General features: G+C 40.2%; 1 protein-coding gene across 2 annotated transcripts in view; it reads right to left on the bottom strand.

Moving 5' to 3' along the window:
- prkcea (protein kinase C, epsilon a) overlaps positions 1-24,999 on the bottom strand; it is a 126,507-nt gene that overhangs the window by 7,827 nt on the left and 93,681 nt on the right. The window contains exons 6-14 of one of the 2 annotated variants that reach the window (XM_055150212.1): positions 23,477-23,606; positions 19,553-19,710; positions 17,084-17,186; positions 12,612-12,820; positions 11,059-11,232; positions 9,553-9,707; positions 8,599-8,737; positions 4,903-5,091; positions 1,244-1,390 (exon numbers count right to left, since the gene is read on the bottom strand). In XM_055150212.1, coding sequence (XP_055006187.1) covers positions 1,244-1,390; positions 4,903-5,091; positions 8,599-8,737; positions 9,553-9,707; positions 11,059-11,232; positions 12,612-12,820; positions 17,084-17,186; positions 19,553-19,710; positions 23,477-23,606 — 1,404 coding nt within the window. The remainder of the gene's footprint in view (positions 1-1,243; positions 1,391-4,902; positions 5,092-8,598; positions 8,738-9,552; positions 9,708-11,058; positions 11,233-12,611; positions 12,821-17,083; positions 17,187-19,552; positions 19,711-23,476; positions 23,607-24,999) is intronic. The other variant, XM_055150213.1, reaches the window with a different exon arrangement.

The raw sequence follows: 24,999 nt of genomic DNA on the forward strand, positions 1-24,999 counted from the left end.
AATGCGTTAATTTTGCTTTAAGTAAATTCATTCATTATCACCGACAATTATTTTTCTTCCCTTAACACAGTTTTTATTATTTATTTTTTTATTGTAAACATCTGTTGCTCACTGGCTTTTATTTTTGAAAAAGTCAATTGTAAGTGAGCCTAGATGTTGCTTACTGCTGCGGCGCTCACAGTAAACAGAGAAAGAAAGCGGGATAAATAAACATGGAGAAGCGTAAGGAACTTTTACATGGCCATTTTCATTTTAAAGTTCTTTCAGACGGGGCAGTCGACACAGACACAGTAATTTGTAACACTGCAACACTGAACTGTCTTATCACCAGAGTTTCACGAGTCTGAAATATCACCTAAACGCAACTCACTCTGATGATGCAAACCATTCAATGAAACAAGCGGAGTGAGGCTTCAGCCGACCACGTCAGATGCAGCATGTCAGCGCCGTCGCTCCACACGCACGCACATCACGCGCAGCTCGTAGGGCACCAAGAGCATGCAGGGTCGATCGCTCTTCGTTGCAACCCCCGTCCCAGTTTAAATCCATTTTGTATTTTTTCTTTAGTTTTCAGACTTCATCTTAAAACTGTTTTGGTTGTGTTTGCTAATGCGTGCATTGTGTCACCATGGTAAATCCTAAACATATACACCCTAGAGATACATGTAGGACACCCCCCCCAGTGTGATGTCACTGTAAAGTATTAAAAAACTGTATCAAAATGGAGGTGGAGGTGTCTTTATTATCTTTATTATGGTTTATCTGTTTATTGTTTTTTAATGTTTTTTGGTGCAGAAACATTTCAGTTTATAACATTCACTAGATAAATAAAGAGTGGGATTGGTGAGTACTTTGTGTCCTTAGGCAAGACACTCCTTCCAGCGGGTGAGTGACCGAATAATTCTATATAAAAGGCTTTAGACTCTGGAAAATCATTAACTAATAATGTAATTGCTTTACACCAGGTGACTTTAATACACCACATTCATACTCAGGCAAGATGAATGAAGTGTCGTGCCCGTGGAAACAACAACAGCAAGCAAACTACAGACCAGTTTCCTCCTTTTCCTTTCCATGTACATGCCAAACCTTGTATATTAGACAGACAGATAAAAAGACAGAGAGATAAAGAGATAGAGAAACCGATAGACAGACAGACAGACAGAGAGATAGAGAGATAGAGAGATAGAGAGACAGAAAGATTCTTTATTGATCCTGAAGCATGTGTGCAGTGTGCTCTTACAATTCTGGGCTTAAACGGTGGTTTGACCTTCCTCTGCTCCAGCAGCACCCAGTCGATCTCTCTGAAGAACGGGTGAGTTTTGATGGCCTCCTCACAGCCCTGGGTCACCACACAGCCCAGACGCTTCGCCGGGTTCTTGGTCATGAACTACAACATAAGGACACATGTTTATTAGTATTCAGAAACTTCTGAACCTGACAGAAGCTATTTTCATATTGAACAGGCTTTTCACATTCACAGGTGACACATTTCTGTTTGTAGGTATGGTATAAGTGCATTAAACAACAATTCTGCAGTTTTAATACAGTTTGGGGAGGAACACCACTCAAAGATTCAATGACTCTGCGATGTGCATTACAACTGCATAATACACGGCTCCTCGTAGTTTAATATTTACATGTAGCGCTCCAGCTCCAACTAGAGGAGTCTAAAGTCTTTAAAGGCATGTGCAGAAATATCAGCACCACACACTTCCGTTTTTACTAGGCATGTAACAATAACTGAAATATCGTGACGTCATATCATCAAAATTGTCACAATAATATCATGGACCATCACAATATATAGATTTACAAGTCTCTTTGCTTAAATTAAGAGATATGGTGCAGCAATAGCTAAAAAAAAACTACATAGAACTACATAGACCATGATCCTTTGCTCCATATCAGTGTAGACTACAAGAAGAAATAACAGTTCTAGCACTTTTAAGTCTTAGTTATTTGGATTAAGTCTTGACAAGGCGTTTGGTAACACTTTATAATAACGACACCTTACTTAGCCTTAATAAAGCATGAACAAAGACTTAATTAATAATGAACAAAGATTTAATTAATAATGATTCACACTTAGTAAATGCTTAATAAAGGATAATTAGTCTTCACTTTAGAAAAGCTCTCAAAAACTTAACTAACAGATAACAGCTGCCTGAATTATCATTGCATTGTATTATTAGTAAATCATTCTCTCATAGATTACTAATCGTTAATAAATGCTCAAATGGTTAGTTCATGAGTAATTAAGTATGAAATAATTATGAGTAACTATTTTCAGCACAGGCAAATTAAGTGCAAGTGCTAATAAAGGTAATAATTAAGTAGTTACTAAGTGTGAATCATTATTAATTAAGTCTTTGTTCATTATTAATTAAGCCTTAGTTCATGCTTTATTAAGGCTAAATAAGGTGTAGTTATTATAAAGTGTTACCAGGCATTTTAAGAGGAAAAAGTAACATGTTCACAGTTTTGTCAATATGTTACTCCACAAAATATCACAATAAATATCGTACCGTGAGATTCATACAGTGATGATATCGTATCGTGACACTTGGATATCATTACACCCCTAGTTTTTACAGAAGGAATGTTCTGTCAACAAGAGCAAGACTGAGTCATAATGAAAACAAATACACAGAGTGGCGTTCCTTATTCAAATCAAACATGACACAACACGTGATTTAACTCGGCTCATGAAGGCCCACGGGAGCGGTTTATTCTCTCTACCATGTGAGCTGAATGTAAGGAGCCTGTTGCGGATGTCATGGCGATGATGATACATGAAATAGTTTGTACAAAGTCTGTACTGTGCTGATCATAGACTGGCAAAGAAGTGGACTAAGCGAGTGTAAGGTCACCCACAGCGTTTGGCTCCAGTCAAATGAAGCTTGTGATGCTAGCGACAGGGGTGAATTTGGAACCAGGCCCCCATATTACGCATAAGACTTTTTTAACAGACAAAAACAACAACAACAACAACAAAAAAACAGGATCATGTAGAGCAGGTTTATAGGGACATTTTAAGACCAAATGACGAGGCTAACAGCAGCAGTTATACAGAGAAGGGCCACAATATTCCAGTGTAAGACAATTGGAGCTAGGGTTGGGCGGTATCCAAATTTTTATACCGTTAAACCTTCTCAGGATTTTACTGGGGTATTACCGTATTATCAAAATGTTTTAGTAAGCCTTTGGTAAGCTACAAAGCTACATCGCTATAAAGTCTTTGTGTATGACCTGCAGACTTATAATCTCTGAAAAGTTTCACATGAATCATCTCCAACGGGACACACGCACAGAACAGACTCACCATCAGCAGCACATCCTCTGTCACAGAAAGAACACTCATATTCCACTGAGTCGTGTCCTTTAGTCCGACAGAAGCTGAACCACATCAGCGCACAAGGAGCGAGCTGTTTTTATCAGCGCTTTCTAGTTTATGCAAATGAGCCATGTGGTTTTAAGTTTCATTTCTGTAAAACGTAAACAAATGTGCACCTGAAGCCAAAATGTTGCCAAATTCCAGAAATACTAGAATTTTTGGGGGGACCAACTCACTTGGAGCCTGAATCCATCTTGTCTTCGTCTCCCTTATGAGCGTCTCGTGACAACAGAACAAAACTAATCGAACGTCGTCTCCGCACGCAGTTATAGATTCTACTAGTTGTAAATTGTGATAACATTAAATTGAAAATACAACCACACATTCACTTGTGCTGAGCAAACAAATGTAGGTATCAATAAATTATAATGTTACTAGGGATGGGCATTTGATGAAATTTTCTTAATCGATCATCGGAAGAATTAACGATCGATTATCGATTAATCATTAACGTTTTTATATTAAAATGATCATCATTATTATTACTATCTGCACTACTAATCTGCATAAATAAATTCAACTTTACGACATATAAACCGTAACGATTCTAGAGCCACATCAATCCATTTGAGATAATATTGTGTTTAATTCAGTTTTGCACAACTCTCACAGAAACGAAACTTAAAACTGCATCGCTAATTTGCATAAACTCAGCGAAGATAAAACTACAGCTCTTGTGTCGCTGATGCGGTCAATTTCTGTCGGATTAAAAGACATTATTCAGTGGAATACAGGTTAGTGTGACCATATTTGCGTTTGTCAAAACCAGGACACCGTACGAGGGGAGGGAGGTGGGGACTCATCATCGACATTGCGCGACTCTCACCTGGTAAAGCTTTTTCCCACTGGACACCGAAACATATGTTCTGCTTTATACACTGTGCACATGGACTCACACTTGTCCCGAACACAACGGAAAGTGTGAAATTTCTTGTACAAATCATCGTTAAATACGCATTTGTGCTTCGGTACGTTGCAGGCTGACCGACTGTGTTTGCTCGCTCCTTCTGAGTGCAGAGACACATGTACAGACCCCTGTTTGGTCACGCTACGCACAGCAACCTACATTCGGTTTGTCGATTAAAATTAACGTAATCAATGAAATTCTTAATGATCAATTATCTATTAATCGATTAATCATGCCCATCCCTAAATGTTACATTAGGTCCTTATGCGCTGCAGATTTTTTTTTAATGATGATAATGAAACTGATACCGTTGATACTTTTTGATACCTTAGGATACTGTAAAACTGTATTACCGCCCAACCCTAATGGGAGCCGGGGTCAGAAGGAGCCGGAAGAGCCCCCGTGTGAACTTCCCGTTTGGATCAAGCACGTTCGTCCATTTACATTTACAGTCTGTGGTGCTGATGTCCCCTGTGCTATTTCTACTGTTTAAAAGTCGTTACTAGGCAGTGGAGCCTGGTGCTCTCTGTCTAATCTGATTGTCTGTTGTAAATGTGACTGTGAGTGAGTGTTCATTCAGAGGAGGTTGGACAGTTACCGCTCGGAGGATGGACACAGCCTCTTTGCTGAGCCACACGGGGTAGAGCACGTCGTCGTGGAGAATAGACTCAAAAAGGTCGTCCTCGTTGTCGGCCTCGAAGGGGGGCTGTCCCGCCATCATCTCGTACATGAGCACCCCCAGAGCCCACCAGTCCACAGACGCGCCGTACTCCAGCTCCTGCAAGATCTGAGACACACGGAGCACACGGGGCGGGTTAGGGACGGAGGAAAAAACGCAGTGGACTCAAAATCACACTTTGAATGGTTACAAAAGCTGCTGTTTTCCAGGTATTGTAAAAGAAATAGGAACAAATCTGAAGACGCTGAAGTCCGTGAATAAACAAAACCTACACAAAGCCTCCTCTTTAGACCTTGAGACTCTTGTATCAGTTCAGGCAGATTGTGGATGGAGAAAATCACAGTCACGTCAATATCGCAGTTTGAATTGTTACACTTAGCAAATGGAAAAAGCTGGTGTTTTTCAGGCATTGTAAAAGAAAAAGAACAAATTTGTCTTAGTTACTATAGCGATTAACAATTTGAAAACAAAATATTAGGGGTGCAACGGTACACAAAAATCACGGTTCAGTACGAACTTCGGTTTTGAGGTCATGGTTTGGTTCATTTTCGGTTCAGTACGGAAACAAAATGCAAAACCATTTACTTGTTGTTTATTTGTGTTTTTATTAAACCAACAGTTTGTTCTAACATTATACTAACGGGAAAATAAAATAAATGCAAAGTGTTAGTTGGTAATACTAAGTTAAATACAATATTCTCAAATAAGCAAAAAATGTATGAAATATTATAAAAAATAAATGTCTTGTAAACAATAAACAAAACTTTTCAAAAAGTAAAGCGCAGCACGAACAGTTCCAGGATGAAATTTTACTCAATCTTCATATTTTTGTCCAGAAAAAATAAACTTGTCCACATTGTCTGCAGTAGGAGCAGATCTGCTGCAGTTACAAGCGGTTCCCCAGCGGATGAAAATACAAACTATAGCCTTTAGAAAGTGAACGGGTTGCGATGACCGTAGTTTTGCGAGGATTCACGTGGTTCGGACGGACTTGGTCAAGGCGGGGGGGCAAATATAAAGTGCTGTGGGAAACGCTGGCACCCCAATCACGGACGAGTTCCCTCATAAATACTAAACAGCTGAGCTTTCCGTGTAGCTGCACATGTAGTGGCAGAACGTAAACACACACAAATTGCGCGAACTCATGCACAGCCCTGCACCGAACCGAAAGTCCTGTACCGAAACAGTTCGACACGAATACATGTACCGTTCCACCCCTACAAAATATTATATCTTTTAAACAAGAAACTGAAAGTCCATAAATACACAAAAGCTACTAACTCGTTTACTATTTAGACCTACCTGTAGAATAATGTTCTTGTATTAGTTTAGAAAGTGACAAGTGCACACGTACTACCAAACTGCTTTTAATGAATGACAATGTTTTGATCAGTGGATCTTCGTCAGGTCATGACACGTTGCTCTTCATTAAAAGCAGTTTGGGAGTAAGTGTGCAGGGATTGTCTCACTTTCTATGTTCACTGTAGTAGCCTTGCACCAGTGATGTGTGTATACCTAAACCTTTTAAGATTCTTGCATTAGTTTAGCAGTTTCAGATTTCAGTCTGGCTAAAATGTTAGTGCTTCTGTTTTAATGAAGGTCACTACAAAGGACGAGGACAGGAAGAAAGCTTGTTGTGGACTGGTTAACCCTGTTGTAAATGGTTCTGAGTTTAGTTCTGGTTTAATCTTGGTTTAGTCCAGGTTTTGGCTTGGTTAAAGGTGCACTGTGGAACTTTTCTGGTGGAGGGTCTGTCACCTGCTTGTCTCCATGGAATGCTATTGCTTTGTCTGGAATGTTTTGTGTTTACTGTCCGTCTTGCATTCACTCAGTTACATGTGTTTTACTGGCTTAGAACCATGTGTTCTTACTGTTTGTGGGCTCGCCTCTCCACAGATCTGATCCTGTAACTTGTAGCATCAGTTGCTTGAGCTTATTTGAGATAAATAAGTGTAATACTGGTTTTGTAGTATAGGTGTAATATAGGTTTTGTGTGAAAACTCCAAGCAACACAATAATACTGTCGTGTAAAGAAGCACGCGATCAGAAAAGTTACACAGTGCACCTTTAAGCATTTAAGTATTAGTTATCTTAATACAGAATTATATTAGTCCTAGTTTAGGATCACCCATCTGTGGCTCTTTCACTATGGGCAGACTGGGAACTGGTGGAGAAATTTTAGTCTGGAACAAGACAACAAAATAACATAATCATCCAAAATGCTAATTGGTTTTTTTTTTCAGTCTTTAATCTTAAAACATGTTTAAGACATATTCAAAAGTCTGAGAAGCAAAATGTTGGAAAAAGTTTGTGAATCAATATTAGAATGCTTTAAAGATGCATTGTGTAACTTTTCTGGTGGAGGGTCCGTCAGATGATTTTCTTCACGGAGATGTTTTTGTTTTGTCTGGGATGTTTCACAGCAGAGGTGTTGTTTTGCAAGTCTCAAGTAAGTCTCAAGTCTTTGACCTCAAGTCCGAGTCAAGTCCCAAGTCAAATACAGGCAAGTCCAAGTTGAGTCTCGAGTTACTGGGCAGTAAGTCCAAGTCAAGTCCAAGTCGTCTGCTTTGAGCTTCAAGTCATTTCAAGTCTTTAAACCAGGCATGTCCAAACTGTGGCCCATGGACCAAATGCGGCCCTCAGACAAATTTTTCTTGGCCCTCAGGATTCCAGGTGAATTGGCCCAAATGACCTTGCATCAATTACAAATTTACTTTTTACTACAAGTTTTTTGAAAGTCGACCTTGATAAAAATAATATTTAATATTTAATGTGTGGTTTTAAGGATCTTAGCCTGAATAAAGACTGATGGTTCATTCTAACATGTTAAACATGCACATATTTAATTTATTCACTGTATTGAGCTCCAGTCTACGGCCCTCGATCAGCCTCTGCTTCGTCTGTGTTTAGATGTGTGGCCCTTGATGAAAAAAGTTTGGACACCCCTGTTTTAAACCTGCTTTAAAGTATATATAATAATATAGCTTAGATTTTTGCAATTTATAGGAATTTTAAATTAAATTGTATTTAAAGCGTCAGGAATATTTATATAAAAGTTGTAGGAAGGCAGATTTTTTCTTTTTAAATGTCTTGACAAGAGTGCTAAGTATTACGGTCAGAATGGAAAGAGTTCAGATTTAAGAGCGCTTGATAAGAGTTCATTTGTCAACTAGTCTAAGCATCAAGTCTTTTCAAGTCACAGGGCTCAAGTCTGAGTCAAGTCCCAAGTTACTGACCTTCAAGTCGAGTCCCAAGTCTTTGTCTCAAGTCTCAAGTCTTAAAAATAGTGACTCAAGTCTGACTCGAGTCCCCACCTCTGATTCACAGTATGACATTAAACCTTTCTATCTTCATGGAGACCAAACCAGACCAAGTTACAGGTCAGATCTGTGGAGAGGCGACCCCGCTCACAGTTCAGAATTCCTCTTTTCTAGGTGTTTTTGAGCTATAAAACCATCTGTAATTGAATTCATGTAAGTTAGAGCACTTTAATGTCACACTGTGGAACATTTGAGGCGGAGCAAAGACATATCCAAGTGAAGGACCCTCAACCAAAAAGTTACACGGTGCATCTTTAATATTGTACACATTTGGGGGAAGATTTGGTCGAAGTACCTCGGGGGCGATGTAGTCGGGGGTCCCACAGAAGGTGGTGGTGGTCACTCCGTTCATGATTCCTTCTTTGCACATCCCGAAATCGGCCAGTTTACAGTGACCCTCGGCGTCCAGCAGGATGTTGTCCAACTTCAAGTCCCTGACAACCAAAGAACAGAGAAAATAATTCAACACAAGATAAGAACAAAAGAGCTGTTTGTGTTCATGTGATTTATCCCACAATCGTTCAATTACAGCTGTTTTTGTTGTGAAAAAATAAACAGAGTGGATTTGCTTCTCCATGGAGACAAGGAGAAGAGCTTCCACCAGAAAAGTTACACAATGCATCTGATTTTTACTGTCTTAAAAACGTGAAAAACAGAACTAGAACTATTTTAAATGGTCTGCAGTGGTCCAAAGTTATTCCTCACTTACTTTACATTTTTAAGCTGATACTTTTTACTTTTACTTCACTGCATTTGAGAGCAGAACTGAAAATAAAAGTGTTATTATTTTTTTTATTATTATTGTGTGAGACCTGCTGAAAAGGCTGAGTTTAGTTTTTATTTATTTATTTTTTATTAAGTTCTTAATTTGAGCAAACAAAAATACACAAAAAAAACAACAAAAAAACGATTCAATTGTTTAGAATTTCACCACAAATTTTAATAAAAATCACTGTGTTTGAAACTTTATTACTTCTCAAAATCTGCCTGAAATACTTTTACTTTTTACTCTTTCAGTACATTTTTAAACTGGTGCTTTAGTACTTTTACTTAAGCAGATTTTTTCATGTGATACTTTTACTTTTACTGTTTTTTAGTGTTTTTTTTTTTTTTGCAACAGTACTTGTACTTTTACTTAACTTTGTCTTTTTTGCTTCTGAATGTGTAGAGGTAAAATGAATTAAACATAAATCTGAGCGCTATTTTTCAGTCCTAATAATATGATTAGTGAGCAGTACACGTGTTTCACCTGTAGATGACGCCGTTGCGATGCAGAAACATGAGCGCGGACGTGACTTCAGCGGCGTAGAAACGGGAGCGCGGCTCGTCAAACTTCCTGGACCTCTGGATCTGAAACATCAAGTCTCCTCCATTCACATACTCCATCACGAAGAACAGACGGTCCTGAAGAGAGACGGACGGAGGGAAGGAGAGGAGGAAAGAGAGGAAGAGAGGGAGGGAGAAAGAGAGGGAGAGAGAGAAGGAGAGAAATAAAGAGAGAGGGAGGGAGAAAGAGAGGGAGAGATGGAAAGAGAGAGGGAGAGAGAGGAAGACATGGAGAGAGAAGGACAGAGGGAGAGAAGGAGAGGGAGAGCGAGGGAGAGAGTGAAGAAGAAAGAGACAGAGAGAGGGAAAGAGAAGGAGAGAGAGAAGGAGAGAGGAAGGGAGAGAGAGAGAGAAGGAGAGGGAGAGAAAAGAAAAGAGAGAGAAAGAGAGAGGAGAGAGAGAGAAGGAGAGAACGAATGAGAGAGGGAGGTAGGGAGGGATGGATGGAGAAGGAGAGAAAACGAGAGAGAGGAGGGAGGGATGGATGGAGAAGGAGAGACGAATGAGAGAGAGAGAGATGAGAACGAGAGAGGGAGGTAGGGAGGGATGGATGGAGAAGGAGAGAACGAATGAGAGAGGGAGGTAGGGAGGGATGGATGGAGAAGGAGAGAACAAACGAGAGAGAAGGAGCAAGAGAAGGAGAGAGAGAGAGAAGGAGAGGGAGAGAGATAAGGAAAGAGAGGGAGAGAGAGAGAAGAAGAAAGGGAGAGAGACAAGGAGACAGGCAGAGAGAGAAGGAGAGAGAGAAGGAAAGAGGGAGAGAGAAAAGGAGAAAGGGAGCGAGACAAGGAAAGAGAGAGGAGAAGAGACAGAGAGGGAGAGAAGGAAAGAGGGAGAGAGAGTAGAGAACGAAGGCGAGAGGGAGGCAGGGAGGGACGGAGAAGGAGAGAAAGAGAGAGAGAAGGAGCAAGACAAGGAGAAAGGGAAGAAGAGAGAGATGGAGCAAGAGAGGGAGAGAGAAAGAGAAGGAGAGAGAAGGAGAAGGAGAAGGAGAGAGAGTGTGAGGAGGAAGAAGATCATGGTCCATTATTAAATCGAAACAAACACAGTGACAATACAAAAAAATAAATAAACATTTATGATTTAAAAAGACAGTCACAGCAGAGTCTCCACATCATAAAACTGGCGGCGCATTGCACAGTTGTCTGATAAAACTGTGCATTAGAGTTCTGAGGACAGCCTGTAAAGTGTTCACTAAACTGGCTCTTTGTAATTATTTTTACATATGAACTTATTATTTATTTATTTATTTACTTAATCTAACTAGTAAAACAATCACAATGAGATCCTTTTTTTGTACTTTTCCCCTCCAAAATCACTCAGACATGTGTGTTACAGCTGCAGAAGGTCTATTTCTCTGCTCTTCTAAACCATTTTGCACATTTTGGATCAACCACAAATCCTCAAAAACACTACACTGCGAGCGTACCCGTGTCTGGAAGCAGCAGTACAGCTGGGTGAGGTAGGGGTGTCTTCGGGCCAGGGCCAGGATGCGTTTCTCGGTCATGGTGCAGTCCACGTCGTCATCCTGGAGGATCACGTCTTTCTTCAGGACTTTAACAGCGTAAACTTCCTCTGTGCCCTTCAACTCTGCTAACATCACCTGCACAACACCATACAGAGGTTATATTGGTATTTTACGGCTGACATCGATGTTTCCTGGAGGTGTGATGTTAAGTGTAGGCTCTGCTCGGGCTGAAGCTCTGTTATAGAAGTCTGCGCGGGACAGAATTTTCAGTCCCGCTCCTGCCCGCGCCTGCAAAGAACTGTAATTTTTAGGGGTGCGCAAAAATATCGGAATATCAATATATTGTATCGTTTAATGTGATGATACAGTATCGATATCGTGGGCTACTGTATCGATATATCAGCAAGAGTACTTTTACATGTGTTTTACTAAATTATTTTGTTACAGCTACAGTTTTGTTGCTTGTGGAGTGAAAAGAAACTCATTTATGCAACACATTTGACATTTTCACTGTTTTGATGATTAAAATGTTTGTGTTTCATATGAACTTTTCACAAGAAGTGGTTTAACAAAGACTTTTAGTATCACAGCCACGATTTAGACTTTATTTTTTATTGAACTGTATCTAATCAATCTCTGCAAAATGTAGTTTGTAACATAATCCATTAAATTACCTAAAGTGAGTAATGTAATCTGAATATTTTGGATTACTGGTATTGTCATGTTTTTTAAAACTACATAAATGTAGCAACCACATCCTGAAAATTCTTGTTTGTTCTCTTCAAATTGTCTGTTGAGCCCAAGTCTCCATGAAGAGGCAACTGTTTACTGTAGAGAAGCAAAGACCAGGAAATCTTAACATGAAATATTTAGTTTTGTCTGCTAAAAGAAAATAAAAAAGGGCAGTTTTTACTTAAGCATATAAAAAATATTATTGATAGAGAAATGATTTTTATATGAAATCACTGCTGCCTTAAATTATGTCCACCTACTGTTATGTGTCATTTTGTGTAGACCTGGTTTATTCCTGCTTTAGTCCTTTTTTAGTGCTTGTTTAGTCCTGGTTTTAGTCCTGGTTTATTCCTGGTTTAGTCCTGGTTTAGTCCTGGTTTTAGACCTGGATTAGTCCTGGTTTAGTTCTGCTTTAGTCCTGGTTTAGTCCTGATTTTAGACCTGGTTTAGTCCTGATTTAGTCCAGGTTTAGTCCTGGTTTAGTCCCGGTTTAGCCCAAAATGTGTAAACAGGAAAATACCTCTGTGTAATCCATTTATTTTAACAAAGTAACTGTAATCCAATTACCACTCATTCAAACAGTAACTGTAAATGAATGCAGTTACTCATAAATTGTACTCTGATTATGTAATCCTAGTACATGTAATCTGTTACTCCCCAACACTGACTTTGTGTAATATCAGACCTTTAAACTGTACCACATATTACAGTGCCCCATACAGAAAACACTGTAAATATAAAATGTAACAGTGAGTGACTACTGCATTCATCAGCCCACGCACCTTCCCGAAGCTGCCTTTGCCCAGGACCTTGATGAAGTTGAAGTCTTTGAGCGTCCGGCGTTGGCTCTGTCCGTTCTCCCGGCCCGCGGAGGAAGAGGAGGAGGTGGAGGAGGAAGAGGAGGAGGTGGAGGAGGCAGAAGAGGAGGAGTTCTGGGGACCGCCCTGATCCAGAGACAGGGCGTCCTGTAGCCGCTCCAGCTCAGACAGGTCTGTGGAGCAGAGAGCAAACTCAACAGGGGGATACGTATGTGGAAGAGAAGAAAGTTTCACCACAATATTCATGGTATTTATTAGAATTGAAGGCAGGAAAAAATACAGTTGATGAGTTAATTTGCAAAAAACAGATAATTATGACAGGTCGTAAATTAAGTTGTCTAGCTACATCAACTTAAGTTCATGTTCGTGTTAATAAGATGACAAAGAAGCTCAGTAAAAACATACAACTACATTGCAATTTTCACAGATTTGTTGGACATGATGCCAGCGTCCTATAAAGCGTTAACCATTCAGATCGCTCATTGTTTCTCAAAGACGGGGTCAAGACTCTCAGGTGGGTCGCAAGAGGTTTGTTTTTGAGTCGCCTTGTCACACTCTGCATGTCGGTCTGCAGTATATAGTTCTGACACTGATCTGCTGCTGCGCTCTCGTCCTGCACCCGGACTGGAACACGCTACAAAAACACAGACAGGCCCACCTATCTCTGCAGAAATGTTGAAATGTTAAGTCTGTTTTGTATAATTTCTAATGTTTTGTATTTATTTTATTGACTAATTTGTTCTCATATTGTTGGTTCAAGTGAATGTTGAAAAGAAAAAGAAATGAGCTACATTTAAAGTCCAAATAGACGACTTATGGATCCTTTTATTGCTGCTTCAATGACTGTTTTTCATTGTTTAAAACTTTAAAGAGAGACGATCACTCAGTCAAGAATAAAATATCCTCATTAATGTTCAATAATGCTCAAATCCACCTTTATTTTGTGATTTACGAATAATATCTATTGACTCACGAAAGTTTGTGATTTTTAAAATATGGGTCTCCAGAAAAAAAGTTTGGGAAACACTGAGATCACTCATTTGTTTTAAACTTTTCTGTACACACATTTGCCTGTCATCTTAATTAAACAATGATTATACAGATTATTATTATATATGTATTTTATATATAATTAAGATTAACATAACATGATGTTATTCTAATATATATTAATCTGTCATCTTAAATGTTTAATTAAACCTATACAGCAAGGTGTCAAACATAAGGCCCGGGGGCCAGATCCGGCCCTCCAAGACCTTTAATCTGGCCCTCAGCTGACTTTCTACTAAAATATTGTAAATATATTTTCTATTAAAATATGATTAATTTTCTGTGGTGTTTATCATAGCAGCATCTCCAGCGTCTCTGTACGTGGCCCCTCCCACCAGAGCAGCACAAATGAAGACTTGTCTCTTTCCAAACGCTCTTAAAGGACGATCGTTTTGACTGTTGACCGTGACACCCTCATCAGAAAAATGTCCAACATGAGAAAAGTGGAGCCGGGTGCAGGATTTTACAACAAAAATTGACTTATTCCTGTTTACATACAAATTCATGTTAAAATATTGTATTGAAATTGTTTTTTTCTTAAAGTTTCAGGTTGCTCATAATATTATAATATTTTGTAAAAGAAAGAATTCATCAGTTAAAAAAGATTTCTGTAATAGATTTGTGTTTCTCTGCACAAATATTTTAACTTATTGTTATTTTTGGGGTTTATATGTCATGAGTTTTCTGATCCGGCCCCTTTGAGATCAAAGTAGGTTGGATATGGCCCCCGGACCAAAATGAGTTTGATACCCCTGACATACAGCAAGCGGTCAGTCGGTTCATCAGCAGAAGTGTCAAATGTGTTTACAGAAAAGTTTAAAACGAACGAGCGATCTGAATGATTAACGCTTTATAGCACGCTGGCATCACGTCCAACAAATTCGTGAAAATTGCAGTGTAGTCGTGTGTTTTTATTGAGCTTCTGAGGTGAACTAAAGGGTGTCAGCCAGAGAACACAAACCACGCAAAAGTCTACAGCAGCCAGCCGACCAGAAAACCGGTTTTAATCAAACACAGTACAGATCTCCAATAGGACTTGTAATGTTTGCACATCTCTGAATGTTTGGAAACAGGAAATCCATCTGTATATTCATAAACTTCTGCTTTTTGTTTTGTAGGCACCATTTTGAGCACTACAAAGGATAAAATATTTAGTTTTGAATTGTTAACTGTGGCCACTCTTCTAACTTCTACAGTGATTCATTCATTCAGTCCACGTTTGTGATGCTTGAGCATCATCTAGCGGTTATCCCCATGTAGTGAAACGAAATGTAATAGACTTGGAAATGCGTCTGAAATTATGTAAAGCTCAGACATATAAAAAGGCTTGAACTGTAAATCTGTGAAATAGTTCAGGGTGTTAATGCTGTGATCTATGAAATCACAAAATCAAAGAACTGAAACTAACAATTCTTCACCCCTCTTTTCATTAATAGCCTGATTGTAACAAAAAACTTAAATAAACCATAATTTTAACTGATAATTTTAAAGATATACCCCTTAAAAATCAATGGTTTTGACCTGTTTTGCTGATGAACGCGGAGACTCAAAGTTAGTCGTTCTCAGATGGAAAAGTGTGAAGACATGACTAACTGTGAGGAGCACATGGAGGTGGGCGGAAGGCTCCAGCGAACCAGGTTTCATCAACAATAGTGCCACAATCTGAGGCTACGCTCCCTTTGAAACTGGACAACTTGTTCTTACTGGAATAATTATCATCCTGCTAATTACAGAACACGAACAAAACTGTATTATTAAAGGTGAACTACGTAGTATGAGTATGAGCATTAAACTGTGCTCAAACGTCTACGTCTAAGTGTTTACATGTCTGATCTGTGGAGAGGAGACCCCACTAATAGTAAGAATGTGTTAGTGTTGCTCCGACACCAGTAGCACGATACCTGAAAAATGTGCAGTATCGGAGCTTTTGCCAGTATCGGTATTGGAAAAACTCTAGAATGTATGTTAAGTTTTTCATTTATTTTTAGCAATGAAAACACTTGAATAAATGTGAAATATTGGTATGTTTTAATGCCATACTGTGGAACCTTCAGTGAAATTACAGAACACTAATAAAACGGCTGCTTTTAAAACACCCTGACAAGAATTTGGTGTGAATTATTTCCGTCATAATTCCAAGAATTCAAGTAAAACTAGGGCTGGGCAAAATAAAAAATATTAATCGCATGAGTTTGAGTGTGATTAATCTCATGTTAAATGCAAAACCAATTAAAGAATTAAAAAGTAGAATATAGTGCACATTTATTGGAAATGTAAATGTTTGTTGTGCAAACAGCATTTCTTTCACAGGGGAATCCTCAGAGCCTTCAGGGTATTCAGTGAAAGCTCAAAAAAAACAAAACTGAATGAATTTACTAATATATTTTTTCAATATTTTTATTTGGTGAGTAATAAACACGACACTAGTAATAATTTCTAGATCATTGTTATAAACTTGGACTGATATTTCTTGGGAAACAAAGGGTTAATAATAATGGAATGGAAATGGACCAATCACAGTTTTTCTTCCAGTTGTATCTGGGTAAATCAGTGACTCTCCCTGCAGCACTGAACTAAACAAACACCTGCAGGAAACTTCGGTGGCTGGAACGAAGTTTGAGATTGACAGTTGTCTTAGCCAATCATATTTCACTGAGTTATGGGTGGGATCATATCATGAAATCTTCCGGGCCTTCGTGAATACCCTGTGATAGTATAATATAACTGAGACCGCAGCGACGAAAACCGCCTCTATTTGGACGCCTCAGGGGCATCTGAAAGAAGGAGAATAAAGAGAAAGACCCGCGGCCCGGTTTGAGCTCGGAGCCCGCGGAGACTTGGACACGTTGCATCTCACGTGGTCAGAAAAAAGTTTAAAAAGTGTAAAGAAAAGACGTCAAACTTAAAGAAACGCTCGTGGTGGACTTCTTCAAAATAAAAGTCAGAGGGCAACAGATGTTTACAATAAAAAAATAAATAAATAATAAAAAACTGCGTTAATGTGCCCAGCCCTAAGTAAAACATATTTCTTCATGTTGTCTGTGCTGAAATGAATCATGGGATATGTAGTTCCTGATGTTTATAAGCTGTTGCTATTATTAAAAATGTATTAAAGCAAAGGAACTTGTAATTCGATATATTGCGACACCCCGTGGTATTATTGTGAGACTTTTGATGATACGATATCACGATATTTTGGTTTTTGTTACATCCCTAGTAAGAATTAATGTTAAGTTTTTCATGTATTTTTAGCAATGAAACCACCTGAGTAAATGTGAAATATAGATGTTTTAAAACCTTATTGTGGAACCTTCTATCAAGTTGATTTCAAAAGCTCTTTCTAAGTGTTACCACCAGAATACTCTGCTGCATTATGGGGTGGGTACCTTGCTGTGAGGGGGAGGTGGGCACAGCGGGGGGGCTGAAGTTGCTGTCCTCTGTTTGGGAGAGCTCCGGAGGAGACTGGGGAGGGTCCTGCCCTGGAGTCAACTGCACAAACAAAACAAAACAAAACAACACGGTCAGAATGGCTGTGAAGACATTTCATTCTGGTACAAGAGATCAGGAGGAGAATGGCAACGCAATAATAATCTTTTTATAGATCTGACTGTGGACTGGATATATAAATGGACATTTGTTGCACCTCTCTCTGTAACTGCTGCAGTGAGCCGCGTCATTTTGGTCTTAAAATGTTCCTTTGTGTTTTATTTCTCTATTTTATTCGTAAATCAATTCCTATTCCTAATATCTCTGCATGGTGAGCTTCATTTGACTGGACCAGAATGCTGTGGGTGACGTCACACTCCCTTATTCCCCTTCTTTATACAGTCTATAGTGCAGAGTTTATTAGGGGTGTAACGATATCCAAGTCTCACGATACGATATCATCACGGTATGAACCTCACGGAAAGATACTTATCGCAATATTTTGAAGAGGTTAACAGAACTGTACATCAGAGTCCTGCTTGGGCTTTCAGAAATATTCATGAGTATAGGATAGAAATCCGTGTATATTTGGCTGCAGCTGAGAAAATAAAGATTCGTAAACTCTAGTATGAGGCCCGTTGTTCATAAATGTGTTGTGAGTATTTTATCCATCATAATACAAATTGTTACAACATCAAGAATTACAATCACGACATGAAAATTTACAATTACTCTTTCTTCAGTACGAATAAGAATTCACAGACATGACTTTATTGTCAAAAATACGTCATCACTTCACAGGCATTATTGACTGAACCAGGACTCAAGTAGGATTAAACCAGGACTAACCCAGGACTAACCTAGGACTGATCCCAGGACTAAACTAGGACTAAACCAGAACTGAAACAGGACTGACTGAGAAGACTGTTGGGTGATCGCAGGAGAAAGGACCGGTGCAGAGCTCCGCGGCCAATGGGGCTAAGTGCAGCCGTCGCCTGATCGCGCTTTGTTAGTTTTGTGGTTTAGTCCTGGTTTAGTCCTGGTTTAGTCCTGACCCACCAGTGTATAGGCGAGTTTCAGCTGACGTCATTGTTATTAAAAGCGCGCATTGCATGCTGGGAAATATTTTGGTCGGAGGCAAGACACACGATAGCGGTCAAACACAGTGCGTAACCTCGCGTATTTATCCTCGATAATGGTAAATTCCTGCTGCATTATCAGATGCACAAATAGAAGCACGGAAGAAGGAAGATGTCTTTTTCGTATTCCGAATGAAAAGAACCGCTAACGGTGAATTAAACGGCTTTCAAATATTCACAGAGCAAACGTAGAAGATCCAAGCAAACCGTGGACTCCAACAAGTTCAACGACGCATCAAGACTCTTGGAGGTTTTCATCTTTTCTGCTGTGAATGGCTCAGGAGTTTCCACTAAGTCATTGTGGATATCACCGAAGTGAATATTTGGCCAGGTAGTTGGTGATTCTGACCAGAAATCTGGTTTGGTCCAGCTTTTGTAGGGGTTGAACAGGGTGATTTGGCTCCATCGATGCTTATGACCAATTTCTGGTCAAATGGTCTTGGGTCCTCTGCCGTTAGAGTGGATAAATAACTGGGATCAATACCCTTTACGTGCTTTCTCACTCCGTCCGTCATGTTGAATTAGTGTTTATTGCCGCCGACCAAAATAATTCCCAGCATGCAACGCGCGCTTTTGTCAACAATGAAACTCGCCTATACTCACTACTCGCCCACATACCCGCTCGTAAAATTCCTTAACGTTACAACCCGCCCGTTTCACCAACTATACCCTCGGGAACCCGACCCGGTGCAGGACTCTGTTGTACATGTTCTATTTCTTCCTTTTTAAATACCTTGACAAGTCTTTAGTGTGGATCATTACTGCCATATTCCAAAGAAAAACGATTTAAAAGCGCTTAATAACAATTATTTTAACATGTAGTAAAGTAAGTAAAGGATCATGGCCTATGCATTTCCTCTTTTTAAATACTTTTACATGAAAAATCTTGCAATTCGATATTATTGTGAGAGTTCTGACGATACGATATCACAATAATTTGGTTATTGTTACATTCCTAGAGTTTATAAACAGAAAGCCTCATTCTAAACAGTATAACATATGATATTTTTGTAATTCATCAGAAATGCTACCAAAAGTGTCAGTAAATCGAGTATGACATTGTGAGTTCACTTCTTTTTTTAATTTATTTTATCTGATATCTTTGTACTTTTTTAGTTTTTTATGACAAATTTTTCAGCATTAAAAGTTTTTGTCACCTCTGGTTAAAGCTACATCTGTGAAGAGACTGACGCTGTTGTATGGAGGAGCACTTCTTACAGATTTTAGCTTTAATGCTCTAGTTTCATTTGCACACATTTCTAGGTTAAATAAAGAACATTTAAATCTTACACTTGTGTCTCGTACCTTCCTCCTGCGCTGGGCTGTGTTGGAGATCTTGTCGGGGGTCACTCCGAGGTCGGACAGGACTTTGGCGATGCCGCGAGCGTCCACGCCACAGTTCGGAGCCACGTTGGTCTCACAGCGTCGGTGCACGTTCATCTTACACACTGAACCCAAACACACAGGGTTAACATCACCAGAAACTATATTTAATTATCAAAGTGGGTTTCAACACCAGTTAAACTTACTTAAACTAGTAATCAGTTTTTAAAAATAGGAAAATGAAGCTGTCACGTGAAGCCATTAAAATTCTGATTCTGTAACTCTGTACTACAAAGCTGGATTAGAGAGTTAGTGAGGTCGCTTCAGGGTAAACTCATAACCTCTGAACTCATAACCCGCTTCAGACCAGGTTAAGTGTCAGAATAAGAAAAGAAGACGACCAATCAGAGCTGAGAATCCAGATATTCTTCACTGACAAAACTTTACAGCTTTTTCACGATTTTTCATGACCTAAAGTGAATTTTCCATGACTTTACAGCACCTACATGTGTAGAATTGATCAGACTTTTGGGGCTAAATATGAAATGTTAACCTCTCTCCACTCACCTTATGGTTTGGTATTATAATTTTTTAACATTCAAAATACTGTCAGTGCATTTATTGTCGTCTCTCTTAAACAAAAGGTGCAGATGTTCAGAAAATAGCCTAATGAGAACTTAACAGAACGCTGTAGTTGAGTGAAAGAGATACTAAGGCTTCTTTTATATGATGACGGTCTGAACAGAAGACTCAAAAGTGGCATCACGTCTTCATGTTTTATTCCGTGTTTAGACAAGTGTTTTCAGGAGGAAATCTGCGTGCATATGGTGACGCAAAAGTGTGGGGAATTTGATTTGGGTATGCTTGCCAGGTTTCTGTGTCCTGTATGTATGTGACGTGAGCAGATTTGACCAGAGTTTTGCGTCTTGGGCAGTGTAGACGGAAACGCTACAGCGGAACATATTCAACTTTTCCACTGTAGACGAAAGTTTCAGATTTTTGTGTTTTTAAGCCCCTAAAACGCCATCACCGTCTAAACGAAAGGCACTTCCGATCAAATATTTTGTCGTTTTTTTACCCACAAGCATTCTCAAGTAAACAGGCCCTAAAATTCCCTGACTTTTCCAAAACTTTCATTGAATTTACAAAATTTCATGACTTTTCCAGGCCTGTAAAATGACATTTTCAGGACCTGTTTACATAAGTTTATGCTTGTGGGTAAAAACAACAAAATATCTTATCGGAAGTGTCTTTCATTTAGATCAGGGGTGTCAAACTCATTTTGGTCCGGGGGCCATATCCAACCGACTTTGATCCCAAAGAGGCCGGATCAGAAAACTCATGTCATATAAACCCCAAAAATAACAATAAGTTCAAATATTTGTGCAGAGAAACACAAATCTATTAAAGAAATCTTTTTTAATTGATTAACTCTTTCTTTTACAAATATTATAATATTATGAACAACCTGAAACTTTAAGAAAATTTCAATTTTCAACACAATGTTTTAACATGAACTTGTATGTAAATAGGAATAAGTAAATTTTTCTTGGAAAATCCTGCACTCGGCTCCACTTTTCTCATGTTGGACATTTTGTTGATGAGGGTGTCACTGTCAACAGTCAAAACGATCGTCCTTTAAGAGCGTTTGGAAAGAGACAAGTCTTCATTTGTGCTGCTCTGATGGGAGGGGCCACGTACAGAGACGCTGGAGACGCTGCTGTGATAAACACCACAGAAAATTACCAATATATTAATAGAAAATATAATTAAAATATTTTAGTAGAAAATCACCCAAGGGCCACATTAAAGGTCTTGGAGGGTCGGATCTGGCCCCCGGGCCTTATGTTTGACACCTGTGATTTAGATGGTGATGGCGTTTTTTGGGGCTTAAAAACACAAAAACTCTGAAACCATCCTCCAGAGTGGAAAAGTTGAATATGCTCTGCCGTAGTGTTTCTGTCTACACTGCCCAAGACGCAAAACTCTGGTCAGATCTGCTCACGTCGCGTACACGTGCCTGACATGCATCAAACTCCACACACTTTCGCGTCACTGTATGCACTCAGATTTCCTCCTGAAAACGCTCATTTCAATGCAGAATTCAAAGTGAAGACGCGACGCCACTTTTGCGTCTTCTGTTCAGACCGTCATCACATAAACATAGCCTCAATTTCATGACTTTTCCAGGATTTCCATGACTGCGGGAACAGTGATTCTTTTATGTGTCTGAATCAGTACAGATGTATAAATGGGAATAATGGCGTATTTAAAAACATTTAGCTCCCAGGCTATTTCTAGATAAATATACACAATGTTTAATCACAGTGAAATATAAACATTCAAATGTAATCGTGTTCGTTTGTCTGAGGCGTCTGCGCTTCGATTCAGTCCATTCACTCAGTCCTGTGTGATGTGTGTATGATGTTATTCAAGACTGTAGCACATTTGGTCTTTGGTTTGCTTTATCACTGATATTCAAATGAACTTTCTCTGTGGTTTAACTTTAGCAGAATGAAGTGTTTCTCAAACTGTGGGACATGTACGCTGGTGGTACAAGAGCTCTTTCAGGTGGTGGGTTGGTCTAATTTAGAGTTCATTTTATCCACTATTTGTAATTAACCCTGCGTTCGATTGTCCTTCTGAATCGGTTTATCGAGGACGTTGCCTAGCGACACACGTGACACGCCCCTTTTTTTGGGACGGTGCAACTCAGACCTCGGGGGTGGGAAAAGTACACCGAGCAAGGATTCCGAATCAGAATCCAAGATGGCTGAGCCCAATGTGACGTGTAAATATGAAGTGTTTCGTTGTGTTTAGACACTTTGGTGGTTTAAATCAGTGGTCCCCAACCTTTTTCCACCACAGACCGGTTTTATATCTGACAATATTTCACGGACCAGAGGGGGTGGGGTGGGGGGGGTGGTGGGGGAGGAGGCACGGTGCGTAGTCTGTGCAGCATGGTTAAGTCCTGGCTAAATCCTGTTTTAGTCCTGGTTTTAGTCCTGGTTTTAGACCTGGTTTTAGACCTGGTTTTAGACCGGTTTTAGACCTGTTTTAGACCTGTTGTAGACCCGGTTTTAGACCTGTTTAAGACTTGGTTTAGACCTGATTTAGACCTGCTTTAGACCCTGTTTTAGACCTGCTTTAGACCTTGTTTTAGACCTGTTTTAGACCTGTTTTAGACCCGGTTTTAGACCTGTTTTAGACTTGGTTTAAACCTGATTTAGACCTGTTTTAGACCCTGGTTTAGACCTGTTTTAAACTCAGTTTAGACCTGATTTAGTCCTGGTTTAGACCTGGTTTAGACTTAGTTTAGACGTGATTTAGTCCTGGTTTAGACCTGGTTTATACCTGTTTTAAACCCTGTTTTATACCTGTTTAAGACTCATTTTAGACCTGGTTTAGACCTGGTTTTAGACCTGTTTTAGACCTGGTTTAGTCCTGGTTTTAGACGTGGTTTAGACCTCGTTTTAGATCTGTTTCAAACCTGGATTTAGACCTGTTTTAGACTTGATTTAGACCTTTTTTTAGTCCTGGTTTTAGTCCTGGTGTATGGGATGGGGGTAGTCGATGTTGTGATGAGGCCAATATTGAACAAATACTTGATTTAACGGGCGTTAATGTCCCCAAGGTTGTAACAGAATAGATCATAATAGAAACTTAATAATACGCTTTAAGCTCAGATGTGACGTCAAATCCGAGGTCCGAGTGGGAGTCGGAAGAAAATCGAACGCAGAGTAATTTCTGGTTTGATTTAGATCTGGTGGTACTCTGAAATCTAAATCTTTGAGGGTACTGAGTGAAAAGAGTAAGAGGAATCTGATGAGACTATTCTATTTTTTTTTTTCAGTCTAATTGTAGGTGAGGGTGTGGTGGGCGTGGACTGACCTTTGCACTGCAGGCCCTGCCTCATGAGCCCCCACAGCAGAGAGCCGCAGTGGTCACAGAACGTGGGCACCTTGTAGTTATGAATGCTGAACTTATGAGGCATGTTTACGCTGAACCGCTGTGATCCCACCTGCAGGGGGCGACACACAGTCACAAAACACACTCTGTGCACCAGGCATTATGTCACAGGGCACAGAAGAGAGGGACAGAGAGGAGAGAGGGGACAGAGAGGGCACAGAGGAGGGGAAGAGAGAGGGATGGATGGGAGGAGAGTGGAGAGAAAGGGATGGGAAAGTGGAAAGAGAGAGGGGGACAAGAGAGGAAGAGAGAAAGGGTGGGAAAGAAAGAAGACAGAGGGTGAGAGCGGACAGAGAGGAGGAGAGAGACAGGAGAAAGGGATGGGAGAATGGAGAGAGAGGGATGGGATGGGGGGAGAAAGGGAGAGGAGAGAAAGGGAGAGACAAGAGAGAGAAAGAAAAATGGAGGGAAAGAAAGAAGAAAGAGGGTGAGAGGGGACAGAGAGGGCAGAGAGGAGGAGAAGAGAGATGGATGGAAGGAGAGTGGGATGGGACAGTGGAGAGAGAGAACGGGAGGAAGAGGAGTGAGGAAGGGAGAGAGAGAGAGATGGGAGAATGGAGAGACAGGGATGGGAGAGTGGGGAGAGAGAGTGGGCAAGAGAGGGAGAGAGAAAGGGAGGGAGAAAGGGAGAGATGAGCGAGGGGAAGACAGGAGACAGAAAGAAAAAGATGGAGGGAGAGGAGAGAGCGGGAAAGAGAGAAGGAAGAGCGTGAGGGAACAGAAAGGCCAGGGAGGAAGGGGAGAGAGATGGATGGGAGGAGAGTGGAGAGAGGAAAAGGGCGGGAGAAAGGGAGAGGAGCAAAAGAGAGACGAGAGAGGGGGAGACAGGAGAGAGAAAGAAAAATGGAGGGGAAAAAAGAACGAGGGTGAGAGGGGATGATGAAGAGATGAGAGAGACAGGGAGGAAGAGGAGAGAGGAAGGGTGGGAAAGAAAGTAGAAAGAGGGTGAGGAGAGAGGGAGGGACAGCAGAGAGGGATGGGAAAGTGGATGGGGAGGCGAGAGAAAGGGAGAGAAGAGAAAGGGGGAGACAGGAGAGAGAAAGAAAAATGGAGGGAAAAAAGAAGAAGGAGGGTGAGAGGGGATGATGAAGAGATGAGAGAGACAGGGAGGAAGAGGAGAGAGGAAGGGTGGGAGGGAGAAGAAAGAGGGTGAGAGGGAATGATGAAGGCAGAGAGGAAGGAAAGAGAGATGGATGGGAGGAGAGAGGGATGGGAGAGTGGAGAGAGAAAGGAGGGGAGAAAAGGAGAGGAGCGAAAGGGACAGCCAAGAGAGGGGGATACAGGAGAGAGAAAGAAAATTGGAGGGAGAGAAAGAAGAAAGAGGGTGAGAGGGGACAGAGAGGGCAGAGAGGAGGAGAAGAGAGATGGATGGGAGAAATGTGAAGAGAGAGGGACGACAGAGAGGGAAAGAGGGAGAGAAAGGGAGAGATGAGCGAGGGAGAGAC

Source organism: Boleophthalmus pectinirostris, unplaced genomic scaffold (assembly GCF_026225935.1).
Source record: "Boleophthalmus pectinirostris isolate CB_2022bp ecotype Guang Dong unplaced genomic scaffold, ASM2622593v1 HiC_scaffold_14, whole genome shotgun sequence".
Classification (NCBI taxonomy): domain Eukaryota; kingdom Metazoa; phylum Chordata; class Actinopteri; order Gobiiformes; family Gobiidae; genus Boleophthalmus; species Boleophthalmus pectinirostris.